The sequence below is a fragment of the Rattus norvegicus genome, chromosome 4, assembly GCF_036323735.1.
Source record: "Rattus norvegicus strain BN/NHsdMcwi chromosome 4, GRCr8, whole genome shotgun sequence".
Classification (NCBI taxonomy): domain Eukaryota; kingdom Metazoa; phylum Chordata; class Mammalia; order Rodentia; family Muridae; genus Rattus; species Rattus norvegicus.
In genome coordinates this window covers 59,702,241-59,723,263 of record NC_086022.1, presented here as the reverse complement: position 1 = coordinate 59,723,263, position 21,023 = coordinate 59,702,241, and the positions used below count along the sequence as shown (strand labels likewise).

The following is a 21,023-nucleotide window of genomic DNA, read 5'->3' as shown; positions in this document are numbered from 1 at the left end:
GTACCTCCACTCAGTGCTGAGCACCATGGCGAGGCTGGGACTGACCAGCAGTCAGGCGCTCTCGCTGGCCCTCGGGTGAGCCAATCTGATAGCACAGCCTTTGTTGCACTGCTCAGAGCCCATGGCTCAGTTCCCATACTTAGACCCCTTCCGTGATTCTCAAATCCAACTGCTGGCTTGACAACAGCAAAGATTTTTTTTAAATCTATTTCACTTTGAAAACCCCATTTAGGCTCCGAAAATCTCTAAATTAGGGCCCTTCTGATAATACAGATTTGGTATAATTATAATGTCACAGACAATTGTGCTGACAAAGCAAAACCAGCACGTCTCGTTGCTGGGCCTTTGCTCTCAATCTGACCAACAGGAGGAAAAAAAGAAGCTTTGTCAGGAGCAGATGTGTGCTGGGAGGCCCAGGAAAGCAGATCTACTGAATGGAGCAGGTGCCACTTAGACATTCACTTTACCCGCTCCAACCACAACCTCCCCTTCATTTGATACCCTACTCCTGGCAGGAGATGGGGAGAGCATCGCACAAAAAGGAAGCATGTTTATCCTGTTCAGGTTACTTCTAGGCTGTGCTGCTGGGCTCTGCACATTTGCTCTTTATTAAGCAAATGGTGTAGCAGGATGCAGGGAAGTGAATCCTGTATTTACACAGGTAATATGAGAGTCAGAAGCCCCCAAAGCATCCAGGCTGTGATGTGCACGTTATTAGAGTTAATAACAGCATGCTGACATTCCTTCAAAATCCTAACAGAAGCATAAACTAAACGAGGAAGGTGCTCTTTTACTCAAGACCTTTCTTCTTTAAAAGCTTGCCCTGTTATGACAATGTGGGTCCCTGTGTGAACAGAAGTTAAAGGCCTTTAACTTGCCTAACTAAACCTGGGTGAAGGATGTGGGAAACACCAAACAACTCTTTTCCAACCACAAATTAAATAGTAATGAATCCAGTTAAATTTGTTCAATTGTCTCTAGATTTGGTATTTAAAAAAAAAATCTTTGCAAGAGTGTTGAGTTTAATGATAGGCACCAAAATTCTGATCTGGTTACAGGTAGCTGGAATCACGAGAAACAGTAGCCTGCCTTTCCTACACAGAGAGAGCTGGGAGCCAACGAAGAGGGCAATAATATTTTGAAGCCTCTGCTTGAATGGACCTGGATCATGGACTGACTCTCCACGGAGAATACCTGACCACCCAACTAAAGAGCAGACGAAGGCATGTCAAGCTGCCTTGCTGATGCATGCAAATCCCTTTTGTGGTGTTGTGGACCAAATGGAAGGTTTTTGCAGGTAACAGCTAAGCATTTGAAGGCCACAGTACAGCTCAGATGAGCTCGTAGAGTGAAGACAAATGCTCAATGGTCTACAAAGCCCTCAATGCCCACTTGTAGTCTCTCATCTTTAAGACAAAGATGAGAGTCAGTTTCTCTCTCAGGCTCCTTCTCTCCCCATCCCACTACGTCCTAACACCTTCTAGCAGGGTCTTGCTGTGCATCCCAGGCAGGCCCAAAGTTTGCTATGTGGTTACACTGGCCTCAAACTTGTGAGCCTCTGTCTCAGCCTCCACAGTGCTGGGATTACAAGCCATGCCACACCCACATGGAGGGTCAGGAGCCATTGCAAAAGGCACTGCTGCTTCTGCAGATTATGAAACGCACACCTTTGCAGGAGGCTGCGTAGGGAACTGGAGAAGGGTGCTGTAGAGACCTATCAGCTGTGGGGCTGTGTTTGAGTGACAGCAAGGCCTGGGACCTCTGGAGCACAGGAACTTCCTGAGTAGACTCTTGCTTCCCTTCCCATTTCCTGTGAGGCTTTTCTAATGATAATGTCGTTATTGGCACAATGGTAAGTGTGGGCAGCTATGTGTGTCGTGAGCCACACACTGAAAGAGCAAGGCAAAACGGCTTCTGCCACCTACAATTAGCTCGTTCTTATACCCCTGGGTGGGAGAGACTCAAGTCAGGAAAGCTGCTGCCTCCTACAGAGGGCCATTCTGGAAGGCATGTTGGACTGCAGAGTCATTCAGAGTGGAAGGAGAGGCTTCAGGATTGAAGACTCACACTATAGTCCCTTTCTTCTCTCAGGCTGTCAAAGCCAGAGAGGTACCATGAGGTGGAGGGTGCAGGACTTTTTTTGTGCTACAGACCAGAGTCCACAGCACAGCTTCCTGTTCCATTTCTTAGCAGCATCTGTGTTTGTGCTGCAATCTGGAAGTCACCCAGTAGCAATGGCTACGTTCAGACTCTTGACCTTCCAGGCTTTCCATACCTGTGTCTGGGTACCGCTGTGCAAGCGTCTATACCTACAAGGAAGAGCTTGCACTTGTGTGAGAAATCTAAGCACAAATGTGCAAGTGGCCTGTGTCATGCTAAACAGACCAGGAAGTGGGTCTAGATGTCACCACTGCCTCTTGTCTCAGAGTTTCCTACTTACGACTCTGCTGAGCATATAAACAGGGCGGTTCTTGAAAAACCTCCTGCCTCACTGTGTACAGTCTGGGGATTACTGCAGTCACACGGGCGGCTTTTTCTTAAAAAGAAAGGAAAAGAAAAGACAAGCCATGATGACTAAGAGCTGAGAAGATCAAGAGACGAAGCTCCCGGGGCTGGGGATTTAGCTCAGTGGTAGAGCGCTTGCCTAGCAAACGCAAGGCCCTGGGTTCGGTCCCCAGCTCCGAAAAAAAGGAAAAAGAAAAAAAAAAAAAAAAAAAAAAAGAGAGAGAGAGACGAAGCTCCTAAGATCTGTCCTTCCCTGCTAGGAGGCAGCCATGGTATTTTTGTTATATCTGGCACGATATTGCTCCCCAAAAAGCCTTCTTCAGTGATGGTAATGCATGACTATCTTTATTGTAGATTTACGGGCTACTCTAGCGGCCACTAGGTCATGTTCTTATTTGAATTTAATTGTGCAGTTTTAGATGTTATGGACTTATCTGCCTCTGCTAAGGTTTTCTGTTGTTCGCTTGTGACTCTTGTACAAGGAGTGCAGCAGTGGCAGTAACAGTACGGAAAACACCATGCAGCTCCCGGGTACTTTGGCAGGCAAAGATCAAGCAGACTAACAGTGGCCGCTTCTCCGATGAGGCTCACCAGAACATCTCCTCGTCTGTTCAGTTGACTCAAGTGGGGGAAACCTGTGTGCAAAAAAAGCTCTCTTCTTGCCCAGCTGTGGAGGCCACAGTAGCACTGCTCTCCTGTGGCAGGACACTGGCAAGTAACCCAGAGCAGCAACCAGTTGAGGCCCTGTTCACGTGCCTACCTCGATTTTCTCTCTGAGCCACAGTGCCGCACCTTAGGCGGTGTGTGCAGACGCCCTGGGATCCCGCAGTGGAAGGGGCTGCATTAGGAATAGATCGGCACTGGCTTTTTCTTACAGAACAGGCCGTGGCCCAGCTTTGTCCGACTGACTTCCTAGGGCCTTCATTCTCCAGACACCATCAATGCGGCCAGTGGAGAAAAGGGCCATTTACCTTCTAGGAAGCCCACAGCAACTACAGTGATACCTTGCAGGGCCTTGAAGATAAGGCAGCAGCATGCAAATGCTGGGATTCAAGACACACACAAGAGATCCTTGCTCTAGGGGCTGCATCAAGGCTGGTATACAGCATTTGTCAAATGGTATAAATGGTATAAAATGTAACTTCACTTCTTTTCTTTGAGATAGGGTTGTTCTGTTTAGTCCTAACTGTTTTAGAATTCAATCTGTAGACCAAGCTGGCTTCCCACTCAAGGGTCATCTGCCTCGGGCTCCTGAGTGCTGGGATTAAAGGCACGTGTCACCACATCATGCTAAATTCTAAATTTTTATTACAGTTTGCATGTGTGTGCACACACGGAGGCCAGACAACTTTAGGGTGCCCATTATCTCCTCTGAGGGGATCAAGAGATGGAACACAGGTTATCAGGACTGCACAGGAAGTGCTTTTACTCACTGAGTCACCTCATCAGTCCCCAAATGTATTCTATTTCAATTTCTTTATTTAAATTTCAGTTACTACCAAGTCAAAAAGTAATTAGTGCATAAAGGGATAGGAACCTCCTGACACATTTCCTAAATTAATATAGTAAATCAATGTACACCTCTGTTGGCTCTTTTGCAAACATGCCACAGTACAGCCATGTTTATGAGCATGAGGTCTGTCTATGCCTTCTTTCTTAAAGAGCTTAAGGCCACGGCAGTAATAGTGGGTGACTGTGGCTACTTCAGGAGAGGAAAAGGACACCCTAGTTATTGTGAACTGTATGCTGGAGAACAGCAGCCCTATTGGGACAGTGCAGAACCCAAAGGAGGTGCTTCAAGCAATGTGCATGGTGCCCGCCTCTGGATCTGTCCTAAAGATGAAAAACGTGGCCTATACTAGTATTATGAGCTCTGTTCTTGACCTACAGAATAAATGTGGAGACATCATCCCACTTACAATGTATCTATGTACCCAGACTCTGCTAAGTCCTGGACAGCAGAGTTAGATGTTATGGACTTATCTGCCTCTGCTAAGGTTTTCTGTTGTTCGCTTGTGACTCTTGTACAAGGAGTGCAGCAGTGCTTTATTCCATGTTTACCACCATATGAACAAAGCCTAACCATTATCCTAACCGTACAGCTAAGGGTTAGGGAGAGTAACCTCCTGCCCCCATGATGTTAGTGATAACAGAGCACTTCGCTCACAGATCTGCCCATCTTCCTCAACCCCGCTACTCTAAATACCTCACGACAGACAGAGTGAACCGAGCCTTGTTATCACTCCTCCTCCTCCTCACTGACCAACCACAGCTTGGCCATGCAATGCACACGCACTTCTGCTACTGAACTGCATCCCTAGCCCCTGTACCAACTTTTGTAGCAGAGGTTCTTAGTCTCAATCTGTGTGTGCTTGGGCCCGAGAGACAGTGGGGGGGAGGGGAGGGAGAGACAGACACACAGAGATTTTACAGACCTCATACTGAAGGTATTCGAATGCTCTTATAATTCACATGAAGGAGGTTTATTAGGGAATTAAAACACACAATGCTCCAAGTCCAGCTAGACTCACTTCTTAGAAGCAGACCTTAGAACCCTGGTCAGTAACTTGAATTGTACTTTCCACCGTCTCCTGTGAGGATGTCATCCAACAGCCCTGCTCCTTTCTCAGAACCTCACGCTTGTTCTTACTTACCTCTTCTGCTAACCTTCTTGCTATGATACGATGACCAGTTTTCCTTTTCTTTCTGTCCTAAGTCCTGCACATGCCACACAATCTACCACTGAGCCGTATTCTCAAGCCTTATAGATCAAACTTGAGAGGTATTTTAATACAGTGAGATCAAGGTAACAGTGGATTTTGAAAGTAAGGATTTTTAAAAAAGGACCAGGTGGTACAGGCCTTCATCTCTGTGAGTTCGAGGTTACCCTCATCTACACAGTGAGCTCCAGAATAACCAGGCTATGTAGAAAAACCCTATCTCAAAACAACGAGAAAAAACAAACATAAAGGGGGGGAGGGGTTGGAAAATTTGAGGTCATGCCAAGTGAGGAAAAGACAGAAGTGTTGTTTCCTGCAGGTTTTGAAAGCCTTGCTTTGGGTTGGCAGTAGGACGGGCAGTAAACAGACTCATGTCTGTAGTATGGCAGGACTGAGGCGGCAGAAAACAGCTGCCAGGGCCAGTCAGGCAGGGCAGGCTGTGTCCCAAAGGTAAAGGGAGGAGCCTTTTAGAGAGGTGCTGTCAGTGCCCGTGTGGCCCAGGGTTAGTGTCCTCCAGCCGGGTTCCCCAACTCCCTCAGGACAGAGGGAGGAATGAGGCCTCAGTTCTTAGCACCAGGACAACACAGGTAGTGTAAAGAGGTCTGCAGCAATCAAGTAGAAACAAAGGTTCATTTCTTTTCTTTTTTTTTTTTTTTTTGGAGCTGGGGACCGAACCCAGGGCCTTGCGCTTCCTAGGTAAGCGCTCTACCACTGAGCTAAATCCCCAGCCCCCAAAGGTTCATTTCTTTAAGTGAACTTCAAAACTACTGTAAAGCTCACTCTTTAGAATTTTGACTATCTTTCCATAGTTAAAATAGTTCCAAATTTAAAAATGGGTCTTTTAATTGAGTAATACCAAATATTGTAATATAAATGGAGGGAAAATACTTATTTCTACCTAATACAGTACACTAAAATAAATTTCACATATTTTATAATATTCAAAAATTAAAAAAACATGACTATATTAGTCTAGGCTGGTCTATATGATACCCTATCTTAAAGCAAACAAACAAACAAACAAACAAACAACAACTAGAAAATGACAAAGGGGTTGGAGATTTAGCTCAGTGGTGGAGCGCTTGCCTAGCAAGCGCAAGGCCCTGGGTTCGGTCCCCAGCTCCGAAAAAAAAAGAAAAAAAAAAAATGAGACAGTGGTGGCACATTCCTTTAATCTCAACACTTGGCAGAGATAGGTGGTTCTCCGAGTTCAAGACTAGCCTGGTCTACAGAGTGACTTCTAGGACAGCCAGGGATACACAGAGAAACCCTGTCTTGAAAAACCAAGACCAAAAACCCCTAGAAAACAAAACCTCTAAAGACCATATTAGAACTGGAGGAACACACAGATTCTTAGAAGAACACTGAAGCTACCAGTGGTGGCCCACACCTTTAGTCCCAGAATTTGGGAGGCAGAGGCAGGAAGATCTCTTGAGTTCAAGGCCAGCTTAGTCTATACACTGAGTTCTGAGACATCAAGGTCTACAAAGAGAAACCCTGTCTTGGAAAACAAAACAAAACAAAAAACCAAAACAACAAACAAAAAACCAAATCAGCCAAACAAACAAACAAAAACAAAGACAGAAAGCAAAAAAAAGAAAAGACCCCCTGAGCATAAAGCACCCAGCCACAGTGGCACACAAGCCACGTCAGCACTTGGGAGACTGAGACAGGTGCATCATGATTTTGACATCAGTCTGGAAAATCAAAACTGTTTCAAAACAAAAATAACAACAAAAGCATAAATTCTATGAACACAAAAACGAATAAACAAATTAATAATAGAAAGGTAAAGGCAATACACACATGACAAAGAACATTACTAGGACAGACAAATGTGCAGGCAGAACATTCACACATGTTAAAACACACAAACACACAAATGTGGATATATAAAACCTTAGCTGGAGGAGTGGCTTCCTCGTGCCTGTAACCCAGCAATTTAAGGGGTGCTATGGGAGGACTGCCTCTGAGTTTGAGCTAAGCCTAGACTACGAAACGAGCCCATCTCAAAAGCAAAACAAAAATAATGAAAAAGGTGAACACACGTATTGCTAATATACAAATGCAAATCAAGACAGAACTTATTACCTGTCCTAAAACAGATAAGAAATAAAATCATGCTAATATTCAGTGTAAAGTAAAGAAGCAGGTTGTCCCAGTGGGACAGTAATCAAGCACAGGATGTGACATCAAATAAATAAATGAATAACAAATAAAGCTGTGCAGAATCTTGTACAAACATAAACAGTGCCATTTTATTGTTAAAAAACTATCAATAAGCTAAATTACCAATAACAGGAGACTCTCTCAATTATGGACAATAAAATGAAATATTACCAAGCATTATAAAAATGGCCTTTTCAAAAGTTATATAATGACATAAAATGGTTAAGATACTTCAAAACGATTTACAAGGTAACACTGATAATACAACCCTATTTAGTTTGAAAATTACTCTTTTGACAAACAGAAAGGCCAAATTTAAAGAACAAACAAAAACCCCCTCCAAACACCAACATTCTATTCTTTAATAATCAAGGTAAAACCAAAAATATCACCTCATGCAAAACAAACAAAGACACAAACAAAAAAGCAAACAAACAGAAAATAAAGCCAAAGGTTGAGGCAAACACTTCTTTGCCATTTGCCTCCCTTCCAGATCTAAGAAGAGGGTCAGTGGCTCTAGGGAGAAGCCTGGGTGCCTAGCAACACCAGTCAACTGCTTTGCTTGGCCTCATCTTGTTTTTAGGAAGAAAAGAGACCCAAATGAATCTGTGGTAATGTTTCTGACATGAAAGCAGGGGCTGCCTGAGGTAGCAGGAGCCAACCGGATCCTTTATTGTTTTTGCTGTAAAATAGGAAGGAGGAGAAAGGGTCTATAAAGGCTTCCCCCACAGGAGTGCCTGTATCCGCTGGTCTTGGAGGCCATGAGTCCTGGAAGCACAGGGGATCCGGGGCCTAGCAGAGAAGAGGATGGTAGATAAAAGGGAAATGAATAGTCTAAAGTGTGTAGCCTCGTAGAATACAAACCGAATCAAGCCATGCTAGGGTTCCACCTTCCTGTCATGTTAGGATGGAGGTGGTGCCCAGAAAAGCAGGGGTGTCTCTGGGGATGGAGTGCGCTTGTGAGGACTGCCCTGTCAGCCCAGTCAGGTCTTCAACACTGTCTCCAGGATACCCAACCTACCACCTGTAGCTACTTTACTCCATCAAATTCCGTGGCCAATCTGTCCCTGCTATTCAGTTCTATTAACTCCTTCCCCTTCAGGCCAGAAACCATATCTGCATAGCTCCAAGGTCTTTCATTTGCACTGTTCTTCAGACTGAGTCTGTGACACATTTCCCCCAAGAAGTGTCAATTTCCAAGTTAGTTCTACTCTTACAAGTAGGACTTTCTTCTGCCATCAGAAGATTCTTCCTGATAAGAAACTTTTTGATTTAAAAACAAAAGAGATCTTGTTGGTTTACTGGCAAATGCTTGAAGTTTATCATTACAGAGTGGCAAGTTCTGGACGAGTGAAGAGAGCCTGGCTGGTCAGGCTGGGTAAAGGGACACCCAGCTAACCCACAGTACATCCTATAGCACTCTGGGTGAATGTGCCAGTACAGAAGGAATGTCAGAGCAATCTGGATTAGCTCCCATACTAGACTTGTCTAAAAATGAGCAGCTTTGCCTAGAAACACTGAGATGTGTTACAAGGCATTAATTTAGTTGATACAGAGAACCTACAGTAAGAAAAGAACAATCCAAGTCAAAAATCCTGAATTTGGCACATATTAGCTTGCTTGGGGGACTAATAGCTTTTTAAAAACTTTTTGAGATTGAGTTCTTCCCATATTGGCCAGGGAGGTCTCTAACTCATGAGCATGAGTAACCCTCCATTCTCAGCCAACTAAGAAGCAGGACTACAGGCATGTGTTGGTAGGCTTGGCTGAAACTGTGGGCTCTTAGGATACAGATCAAAATGGTCTCCTACCAAGATACAGCCAGTAACATGGGAACTACTAAAGAAGAGGCAACTTCTAGCACTGGACAGGAAAATGGGATTCAACTTCATTATATGACCCATCAAGTCTATTTGGCTGGATACCCAGAGCACTTTAGACTCCAGTATAAATTTGTCATTCTGAAAAGGTGAGGCTAGAGAGGAGCTAAAACCCTAAAGCAGCCAGTCCTCTCTCAGATATATCAAGCCTATCTGAATGGGTAACAAGATCTCCCATGAAACCTGTATGGTAAGTATTTTAGCAGTTCCATTGAGAGTAACAGAACTGTAGTTCAGGAGAATGCCATGTGGCCAGAGCGCCTACCCCTGCTCTGTAATTAGATGAGAATGCAGACGAGGACAAGCAAAGGTAAAGAACAGGGCAGGGTCCTAGCTACAGAGGGAGCTTTTCCTTAATTCCCTCCACGGCCCACTGTGTCTTGAACACACGGTTGTAAGATGTTCTTTATCCCGCAGTATTCTGGCTAAAACCAACACTATCTCTGTTTAGATTAGTATAAGGATGAAAGCCCCCCCCTAGTGCCAGAGAAAACAGCCAGTGGTTGTAGTATGTAATTTGTTTTCTTTTTTGGAAAAACAATTCTCAGAAATGACATTAGCTAGTTAGTCCCTACATTTCTCTCTCCTAGAACAGAAGAATCTTTTTGTCTTTCCCTAAAAAGACTTTGCTGACTTGCAGAGTATTTAGTTCTTATGGACTGACTATAAAATCAAACAAACCTGGTAGAAACTTCTGCTCCTTCCTTCCACCTCCACCTTGCTCTCTTTATTCTGAGACAGTCTTACTGCAGTAGTTCTGGCTGTCCTTGAACTCATAGATCAGCCTGCTTTGCCTCTGCCTCTGCAGGGCTGGGATTAAAGGCGTGTGCTACTACACCCAGCGGAAACTTCTCTTTAAGGCATTTAATGCTACTAAGGAGCTGTCTGCCTAAATAAAAAAAGATGTTATCTATTTACCCTCTTGCCAGGACTTTAAATACCAATCTCTCCCATACCACAGATAAGCAGTCCTGCTCGATTAGGAAATGGGCACAGGCAGTGTCATGGATTGGACTGCTCCCCTCTGACCCAGTCTTCTTCTTCTTTTTTTTTTTTTGGCTCTTTTTTTTCGGAGCTGGGGACCGAACCCAGGGCCTTGCGCTTCCTAGGTAAGCGCTCTACCACTGAGCTAAATCCCCAGCCCCCTGACCCAGTCTTCTGAGGAACTCCCGGGGAGCCCAGATCTTCCCCACTGACTCCCAGAGTCTGCGCAAGTGGATCCAAAGAGTGGGGTTGGAGCCATAATTTCTATTACCTTTACCCCTTTTGTTTATTCCAGTTAGTCACCAATATCCAGGAAGTCAAAGAGCTGGAAAGGGCAGGGTAGTAGCAAGTCACTGGCAAAAACCAGATGTCCTTGGTAAGGCCATAAATAACAAGCAGCAGAGCACAGAGGATCAACCAGAGAAGTGCCTTCATCATAGCCTGTTGTATATCCTGGGGCAGGTGGCATGTGGGTGCCTTTCCACCCACCCATGGGAGGCTCTACTGCAGTCAAGATCAACAACCTACCCTACCCTACCCCATAGGACAGGAAAGAAAGGAAATGCTCCAAAGCAAATTCTTAAGTATGTCTCAGCAAAACAGCTAATTAAAAAAATATTCCAAAAGTAGCCATTATTGTAGCATTGTCCTTCAGGGAGCCTCAAGAACCCTGTTAGTAAAAGGGATCGGAGGCTCTAGCTTCCCCTAGGCATTAATTGTCTACCTATGAGGAAAAACTCAAACCAAGCTCAATGTCTTCCTCACGGGCTTGTTGCCGCTCTATCAGGAAGGTTTAAGTGGAAACAGGGAATACATTCAATAAAATATTCATGATCTCTTACCATTAGCATCTTGGACTCCAGTAAGTGCTCCAACGGCTGCTGCGGTTTCCCCAGACAGGACTATCTGTCCCCCGCCTTGTAAGGTGGCTTCAGCCAGAGTGGCGACAGCATGGGCGGCAGCTTCACTGTGGGTACAGGGACAGGACAGGGGCATATGCAAGATGAGTCAAGGCGCAACACTGCCTTTCCTAGGCTTTTTGGGCTCCCTGGGTGCTAGTAATTTCAGTGATTATAAACAGCTAGAAGACTCTCAAGTCGTACATAGTGTAAAGCTAATGTGAAGCTTTCTTTAGGCTGAGGTAATGGTACTGAGTGCTTGAGGACAGAAGATGCTCACACCAGTCCTTCCTTACTGATCCCAATGGTACAAGTGCAAACCAGAGGGGAAGCTCTGATCCATTCTGGCTGTCAATCACAAGGTTTCCTTTTCTGCTTAGGATAACGCAAGGCAGACCGTTAGAAGCTGTCCTTTTATGCCAAAGACGAATGATAATCTAATCTGAGCAGTCAGCAGCCTAGACTTGCTATCTGATTCATATTAAATAACAACATGGTTTAGTCCACGCTTTTTAAATACGAAGCAATGGCTGGCTACTAACTTGAAAGATCAAGCTCCTTCCTCCGTTTGCTTCACTTACATGTAGACAGCACTCAATGGAGTCTTAGCATTTCAAATCTTACTGGAAGGCCTACTTTCTTGCCTTTTAAGTTCAAGGAAACCATAAACTCCCTTTCCTATAGGCCAACATTGCACACAGCAGAGACACCGGCTGAAAGGGAGCACATGGCGCTGGTCCTACCAGTTTAGGAATCGTTTTTCCTTCTCCGCGCTATCTGCGCTTACTAAACATCCAGTTTTCTTGACTCTGTAATATCATAGCGTATAAGACATACGATTACTTTTTATTTTAACAACTTACTAAGACATACTATCATTTAATTTTTATTTTATATTTTAAGGAAGAAAATTCCTAAAAAAGTTAAGACTAAAATGTGTCATGTAAATTTCAGTGATTTTAAAAACAAAACAAGCGGCCCAGTGGTCTATGAGAGGGAGACCAGCTGATGATCTGGGGTTCCTGAGGGAGTATCAGGATTGACTACTTAGGCTGTGCACTATTAACATCAGCCTCCTGCGTCCCAGGCTCTGCTGGAGACTGGTGAAGGAGTAGGAACTGGCTGGTATAGACAAGTCACTGGGCAGGTCACAGCAATGCACACCTTCTTACATACAGTTCTTTCATCTAAGAAGCTCGGCAGATAAAGCAAGGGTACAGTAATGCCCCAGGTCAGCCAGCCAGCTAGAACTAATCTGCCTTGCCTTTAAGCTCCCACCGTGTGAAATGAAAAAAATATATATATTTTGCAAAATTTAATTATCAGAAACACTACCTATCACATATCAAATAAATAAGCAGAACCACACTGAAAGTTTGTTGTTTTTGCAGAGCTGGAGACCAAAGCCAGCACACACTAGGACACTCCTCAGAAATATGGCTGTAGCAGGTGCCACTTAAATGATGAGAAAAAAAGGTTTACTCTTGAAACAAAGGAAATCCTTTGATAAAGTCTGTGCTTTATATAGAAAAGCTGGGCCTGTCCAGATAGACTAGAGCACTGGTGACAACACTATACCAGACAGCCCAGAGCTGCACGTGGACCCTGCCTTTACCTGGAATCATTTGGAAGGCTGAGGTAGAAGGAATGAATGCCACAGGTTTGAGGCTAACTGGGGTATATAGCAAGAGCTTGTTCTGGGACAGTTGGAGTGGTTAGAGTCATATCGGCAAGCCACGCAGGAATATCCAAATCATAAGTAACAGAGGAAGTTCAAGGCCAGCCCTGGCACCACTGTGATACCTTGTAACACTGACAGAATTAAAACTTAAAATAGTGAGAATATATACAAAATGTAGCTCATGGGAGAGCATATACCCAGCATGTATGAGGTCCTAGGTTCAACTCTCAATACCAAGGGAAATCTTTAATTTAGGGGCTGGAGAGCTGGCTCAGTGGTTAAGCGCACTTGTTGCTCTTGCAGAGGACTAAGGTTAAGCCTGACACCCGTGTAGTGGCTCACAACAATCTGTAATTCCAGTTCCAGGGGAATCTGAAGCTCTCTTCTGACTCCCAATGGAACCAGGCATACATGTACTCCTCCCTGCTTTGAAAGGCCTGGGGTTCACCCATGAGGCTATGCTGGCTGGTCAGAGTCCCAGGGATCTGCTGTCCCTACCTCCCCAGCACTGCTGAGTTACAAAAGCAAACCACCATACTCTGTGGCTGGGGATAAGGATCAAATATGGCATTGCCCACCCCCTTCCCCCCAGCACTTTACTGAGGTACCTCCAAGTCTCTCATCAACCTTTGTTTTGAGACAGTTTCTGTGTAGCCCTGGCTACCCTAGAACTTACTCTATAGACCAGGCTGGCTCCAAACTCAGTGATCCACCTGCCTCTGCCTTCCTAGTGTTGTGATTAAGTATATGTTTAATTTTAGTCTACAAGAAAGAATGCAGTCTTTACTACTACAGATAAGGACATTCTGATCTACACTATCTACCCCCTCTTATTGAACCAATGTCCAATAAGACTAAAACATTATATTTTATATATAATAAATATATAATATGTATCAATATACTATATTAATATAAATATAAAATTAATGCCTTTATAAAAAGGGATAGACCTCTGGCTAATATATTAATCTATATATGTGATATACTATATATCATATAGTAATTATATATAATGTAATAAGAGCTCTAATAATATTTTCAGCTTGAAGAGTATATATTTTTTTCTTTTTTTTTTGGAGCTGGGGACCGAACCCAGGGCCTTGCGCTTGCTAGGCAAGTACTCTATCACTGAGCTAAATCCCCAACCCCAAGAATATTTTAAAATGTCACAATACTCTCTAAATATGTATATCTGTATATCAGTCAATAAAAAAAAGAACTTTATTTCAAAACATGGTTCATTTTCTTTTCCTTCTTTCCCCCTGCCCCCTGTCTTCTTGAGTTTGTTTGAACCTGGCTAATCTGGAACTTCTAGCCAATCTCCAGCTCCAAGTGCTGCAGTAAGGGGATCCACCATGAGGCTCCATTTTGCTTCTTTTTAAGGCAGCGTCCAGTTAAAGAGGGCGCCTCTAACTCCCTCAATGCTGAGGGAAGCAGTGTGGTCAGCAGACACAAATGCTATACTGACAAAACAATGTGCAGCAGGGTCCTCCTGCGGTAAACAGGCCCAGTGCACGACAGTGCAGACCTCTACCATGCAGCTCTGTGCAGGGCTGCCCTGGGGGACTTGAGCCGTATCTTTGCAGGAGGGTCTGTAAGTAGAGAAGGTCCCAGCCAATGAAGCCGAGTGTCAAACTCATCGGCTGTGTTGGCACTGCCTCCTCTCCCTGCTGCTTGGCTTGCTTGGGTTTTGTTTTTGTGTGTGATGTTCTCCTCCTTATTTGTTCACATGATTCCCCTTCCTGCCTCTTTTCTAAAAGTGCCAGCTTATTCTTTATTTTATTTTATGCATTAAAATGAACACCCATTTCGGTTTCTATTACTGTTAACTCTTGCATGATACCCCCTCTGGGTTATTATGAAGCCAGGGTGGGCTACGGCTGTGCAGCTCTGGATCCTGTCCTGACTGAAAAACTCTTACAGCATAGCTGAAAAGCAGGTCTGTCCTGCAGCTGCCCCCTCCCCTCTAGTGGATGAAGGAGCCCTGTGCCTCCTCAGGCCCCACCTGCCTTTCCCCACAGCCTGCTTTTCCTTCCTCACTCTGCACTCACATCTGCTGTTTACGGTGCAGTAGAGGTGCAGGTGGTTATTAGAGAACCATGCTTGGTCCATCTGTACGTGAAACAGACTAGGGCAGATTATGGAATCATTTTGTTACCACAGTAACAGTGTTCTCAGTAACAGGACTTCCAACAATGAATTTTGATGGGACAAAGGGGTCCCCATATCGCATGTACAATGACTCCTCAGTACGGGGTTGTCTGAGACCCAACCCTTCCGACGAAGTGTTCAATTCACCTGTGGGTCTCAGCTAGCTTTGCTCCCAGGCTTGGCTTCTGGCGGAAGTGGCAAGACATCACCCTAGGACTCACTGGGGCATTGGACTATCTGATTGCAAACAGATTTCAACATCTCTCTTCTCCTCCTTCAAGCCACAGTGACCCACACCCTCCTTTCTGGAGTAAACACTGCAGCTGCATCTCAGTTTTGTTAACAAGCCCTCAGGGGATACCATTATGCTCACTGCCTTTAGAAATAAACTCTATCCTCACAGCAAAGGGAACCAGAATATGCCTCAGATTTTCCACTATGTGCAGGGGTCCCAGGATACTACACTTCACTGGGAATCAAGGTGTCGGTTCTAAGTTCTGGTTTTGTTGTCCTTTAGTGACGGCTTACTACTTATTACTTTAGACCCAAAGAAACAGTAAGGGGACACCAGGCTGAAGGCAGGGGGTTTTCCCTCTGAGCCTTTAGGAAACTCATCTGAGTACCTTGAAGGAAGGAGTGGAAGAACGCTAACCTGTTAAGAGCAGTTAAATTTCCACGATTCTGAAAAGCACACATCAGTGGCCCCAGGACACAGTAAATCTGAGAGGACTAGAGTGAATGCGTGCCTGTGTCTCCGTCTTAAGAGTCTGACCAACCAGTCGTAGCCATGACTTCCTTCAAAATCAATGGCTTCAAAGGTTTTAAGCAGACCTGGGCTCGGGTATGCCTTGTCCTATCTGGTTTTATAGTTATATCCCACTATAATCAATTCTAATAGAGGCCTCACACAGGTCAGCCTCCCCAATTGATCTTAGTCCCTAGCCCTTTGCTGTATAATTTAAATACCATGAGCATGGTGGCTCACACCTACATTCCCAGTACTCAAGAGACTTTAAGACAAGAAGATCATCACACGTTCAAGGCAAGTGTGGGATATAGAGTGAGTTCTATGTCGACCTAGGGTATAGAGTGAGACTCCTTGGAAAGAAAGCGGCTTAAGAGAGGGAGGGAGGAAGGGAAAGGGAGAAATGAAGGAAGGGTGGAAGGAAGAGAAGAAATGAGGAAGACAGACTTAATTCCCTGAGTGTTAACATGAGCAGGTGCCTCTAAGAATGTCATCCACATTGTATTACTGGGTTTTTGAGTCTGTTCATGGCTAACCAAGAGTTTAGCTGGGATTCAAACCAGAAATCTATGTGACCTTGGAACCCCCTTCTCAAACAACACACTGTACAGTCTCATACAGAGCACTGCATCTATGCTCTCCAGCCACCTGTCCCTACCAATCTAAACTTTTTTTTTTTTTTTTTGGTTCTTTTTTTTCGGAGCTGGGGACCGAACCCAGGGCCTTGCGCTTCCTAGGCAAGCGCTCTACCACTGAGCTAAATCCCCAACCCCCCAATCTAAACTTTTAAAAAAGCAGTTTAACAACAAAAAAGTTCCCTCCAATCTACACTTTACCTGACTTTTGAATTCCTCTCTCTGGATTTCTACAATGTTCATGCTAACAACTGTTAGGTGGTTCACTGAAATTAAGTCTCCCCAGGTACGAGGAGGGTTTGACAGCAGAGACTGTGCTGCAACACTCCACCCTGCTCCGCTCTCACAGGAAGAGTGCTGGCCTGCCGTAGAGGTCAAGGTCCACGTGAGCCTAAGGACCGACTGCACACAGTGGTCAGCAGCAGCCCTGACCACACGCTAGGCCTCACCCGCAGTGACGTCTTCAGTTCTTACAATGCCTCCTCAAGGCAGGGAGAGGCATTACAGTCGGTCTACCGAAAGCCTGGGCACCGAGTTTACTCAAGGTCAGCCAGCCAGCAAGTGCAGGGGCAGAGTGACTTTAAGGTCTCTGTTCTTAATGATTAATAAAAATTCCTTGGGTTCGGTCCCCAGCTCCGAAAAAAAGAACCAAAAAACAAAAAAAAAAAACAAAACAAAACAAAAAAAAAGAACAATAGGGTGATGATCTTTCCTGTCAACAATCAGTAGGAAGTGGCCAGAAGGGAACATGTATGCTGCTTTGGAAAAGGCCTCTCTCTCTTTCTGCAGTGTGCCCTTTCTAGATATTCTTCCAAAGAAAGGGTTTAATTTTTCTTGGTGGGGGCTGGCTAGAAATCAAAGTATCATAGTTCAGTATTGGAATGTCTGCCTGACATGCATGAAGCCCGAGGGAGCTCCGTCCCCAGGACTGAAGACAACAACCCAGTCGACAGTGTCTTATGAGCCAGAGCTGTATCCCTGTCGGCTGTGACTGAGGAGGAATGCGGTGGCTTTCTTAGGACAGTCCTGCAGTCCCATTCTTCCCCACCCCTGCCTCCACCTGTTAAGGGCCATGGTGACAGTGGCTCCCTGTTGCATCTCCTGAGAAGCGGCCACTGCGGCCTCTGCCAGTGATGCCACTGCCTGGGTGGCCTCTGATGCTTGCGTCGTCTGGATGGTCATTTCACCGCCCTGTAATGTGGCCCAATTTTGTTCCACCTGAGGCAGAAAGAACAAGGACAGTCAAAAGTCAAAACATAACATCACTATGTTCTTAGCCAAATGAACGCACACAACATGGCCTATAATGTATAGGGAGAGTTTCAGCATGCTATTCTCTGTGCAAAAAGGGGGACTATTTGAATTTCCATTTGAATTTGAGCGTGTCTATGTCAAGCAGCTCTGGAAGCACATAAGAGAAATCACTGAAAATACTTTCTTGAGACAAGTACGGCAACACATGCCTGTCTCAGCCCTTGGGGTCCCTCCCATTCCCAAGCCAGCCTGGCCTACAGAGCCAGACTGTGTCAAGAGAGACAGGGAGGGAACGAGGCAGGGAAGGATGGATGGAGGAAGGGGTGGGGAAAGAAACAAAGAAACTTGTTGGGTTTGGACGGGAGGCAGAGGGCAGATTGGCAGCACCTGCTTCTAAGCACTGCTTTCCTTGGCCGTGTTGCTTGAGCCTCTGTCACCCCTCCTTCCTGTGTGTAACTGTGTGTGCACTTGTACGCTACCATGTTCCAAAGAGAAGGCTAAGCCCAAGAGGTAGCTATTCAGAAGAAGTCCTACTGCCTTGCTGAGAGAAACTCACTGTGCTCAGGCCCTTTAAATGGTGGCCCCTCTTATGTCTGGTTAGAACAGGTCACTGTAGCCATCCCCGAATCCTTTGCATTTGCTTGCTTCCCTCTGGTCTGAGCTCAGGCTCATTACTCCTCTGAAAACACTCAGAAGCAGATCCCTTGCACTGCACCCTGGTCCCCTCTTCCCTTCCTGCTGCTGCTCAATGAATGGTTGCCATGGGTTTCCCACCCTCCCTGTGTGGTCCCTTAGGGACAGGAATAGTTTATTGTTCAGTATGGACAGCAGAGATTGGCACAGGGGTCCAGAGAGTTCATGGAATGTGCGGATGGAGAACGTGCTCCATGTTCTCCTACTTGCTATTGAACCTGTCTATATTCAGCAGGATTGATATTCATTAAAAACCTAGGAGAATGTGTCGTATAATTTCAAACCCATCACACGTGCTGGTGCCTCACTCTAAGCTCACATCTTTGATGTCTCTGTACTTCGGTGCTTGTTTTCCTTTGTCCAGCAGAGTTATCATCATCATCATCAGATATTCAAATCTCTGATGTCTAATGCATTCAACATGACTAAAACCAACCGATGGTCCAAAGTACAACAGAATTAAAAACAATTTTTTTTTGAGACAATATTTGTTAGACTAGGCTGGCCTTAAACTCACTGAGATCTGTCTGCCTCTGCTTCTAGAGTGCTGGAATGAAAGTGTTCCTAAGCCAACTGCATCATAAATAAATTACATACTTAAAAAATCAACATACATAGTTGACTTTACATTTGAATGTTGACTTCTTTTTTTTTTCTTTTTTCTCGGAGCTGGGGACCGAACCCAGCGCTGAGCTAAATCCCCAACCCCTTGAATGTTGACTTCTAAGTGTCCATGTAGTCTGTACAGTTCCTAAATGACTTTTTTGCAACTACACAGATTGCCTATCCTTAGCATGGGAGCCCACAAATGGCCCTTCTTGTAAAAGTATTAAAGAGAAAATCCCTTCTATTGTGTTTTATATTAAACACTATATTACAAAAGGGAAATTCTAAGTTTCTAACAGGTCAGTTTCGATCATAGTGATCCATGAATTTTATTTGTTACAATTAACATACACAATATTAGATGTTTCTCTAAATTGTCATGGTCTGATAAGTATGAAAAGGTTTAAATATTGCAAGGCTGGTCCTTCACCTTCTCAGCCCTGACTTTTCCCTAGGTATTCATGCACTATCTCAATAGGGGATACAGACACTGTTTTCTTACCTCTCCATCAGCCACAGCAGAATAATTCACTTGGGCAACAGTGACTGTGGTTGGCAGTTCTGAAGCATCAGCCAATGTGGCTACTGTTGCCCCAGTACCAACCTAGGAGACACAGGAAGTTAAGTGTCAGTGGATAGGCCCTCTGTCTGTCCCTTACACATAAGATAAGACTTACTGAACCCAGAATTTAGCATAATATGCCTTCTGACATGAAGAGAATGGCTAAAATCAGCTCTCAGAGACTAGCATGACTCATATCCACTTGAGTTTGCTGCAGTCAACCAACGCTCTACTCTAACCCTGACCTGAACAGATCCACCTGTCAATAAACAGTATTCCACCTCAGAAAAGGTATTTCTCTGGCATGCACACCCCCTCCCGCCCCTCTTTCTCTCTTCCTCATTCCCTCTCTCCTTCCCTCAAAATCCTCCTCTGTTTCTCTCTCAGATGGTGGGATTGAGGTGATGGCCTTCTACACGCTAGGTGAGCATCCTACTACTTAATTGGACTCTAAACGAAGAAACCATTTTCAGATGCATTGTTATACTTATAGCTCTGAATTAAATAAAACACATGCAATGTAAAATAAGGCTCAAAGGCTGGAGATTAGATGTGTCCATGTGGTAGAGTGCTTTCCCAATGCTGGTGAGGACCCTGGCCCCATTCCAAGCATCATAAGAAAAGAGAAGAAAAAAGAAATGAACCTGATCAGAAGTGAATTCTAGGCAAGAAGAGCTAGAGTAACTGTTACGATGCACAGAGAGGAGTGTCCACATGGCGAGCTTCTCTGGTGTGAGGGGAAACTGACCCACCCTCCCCGAGCCATCAGGCTTGCTTACCTGGATGAGCGACACGGTGCCATCAGGGTTGCTGAAGGTCTGTACTACTGTCTGTGATGGTACGAGATGGGCTATGCTGTGTGTGGTGGTGGCCTGAGTTTGTGTCTGCTGATCTTCGAAAGCATACAGAAGGTCCTCCCGCCCATGCTGCTTATAACAATTTTTAACTATGGTCCGTAATGCTTGGGTCCATGAAACCTGTCATCAAAAGACCATGAAAGCATAAGCCACAGAAATGGGGTATTTAGGCCACCACGGACAAGTCAGCCATGCATTTATCAAACCTTGATTAGAGTTAATTTCTTAGGATTTCCCATAAAATTATTCTGGAGCAAAGCAATTGATGGCTTCCTGTCCTTCCTTCCTAACCAAGGTCTGATTTCGCTTTTATGTCCTATTCCAAACTGAGGCCAAACTCTCCAATTTCTCATAAGAGGTAACTCACTGATCAAGATGTATCTATTATGGCTCTTTGTATGTATGTATATGTATCTGTGTGTGCCTGTGTGAGTGTATCCTACATGTGTGAAGGTTCCCATGGCAGTCACAAGAGAGTGCTGGATCTCTGTAACTAGAGCTACATGTGGTTGTGAGCCACCTGACCTGAGTGCTGGGAACTGAACTCAGGTCCTCTGCAAGATCAGCAAGCACTCTTTTTTCTTTCTTTTTTTTAAAAAGATTTATTTATTATAAATAAGGACAATGTAGCTGTCTTCAGACACACCAGAAGAGGGCATCAGATCTCATCACAGATGGT

At 44.7% G+C, this 21,023-nt stretch overlaps 1 protein-coding gene across 13 annotated transcripts in view; it reads right to left on the bottom strand.

Moving 5' to 3' along the window:
* Positions 1 to 21,023, bottom strand: part of Nrf1 (nuclear respiratory factor 1) — a 105,801-nt gene that overhangs the window by 14,903 nt on the left and 69,875 nt on the right. For 10 of the 13 annotated variants that reach the window (XM_039107511.2, XM_006236200.5, XM_006236198.5 and 7 more), the window contains 4 exons: positions 20,267 to 20,464; positions 19,428 to 19,529; positions 17,433 to 17,590; positions 11,101 to 11,225 (listed from right to left, as the gene is read on the bottom strand). In XM_039107511.2, coding sequence (XP_038963439.1) covers positions 11,101 to 11,225; positions 17,433 to 17,590; positions 19,428 to 19,529; positions 20,267 to 20,464 — 583 coding nt within the window. Of the gene's footprint in view, positions 1 to 582; positions 8,187 to 11,100; positions 11,226 to 17,432; positions 17,591 to 19,427; positions 19,530 to 20,266; positions 20,465 to 21,023 lie in introns of those variants that run through there. The other 3 variants (XM_039107512.2, XM_039107514.2, XM_063285985.1) reach the window with 1 other exon arrangement.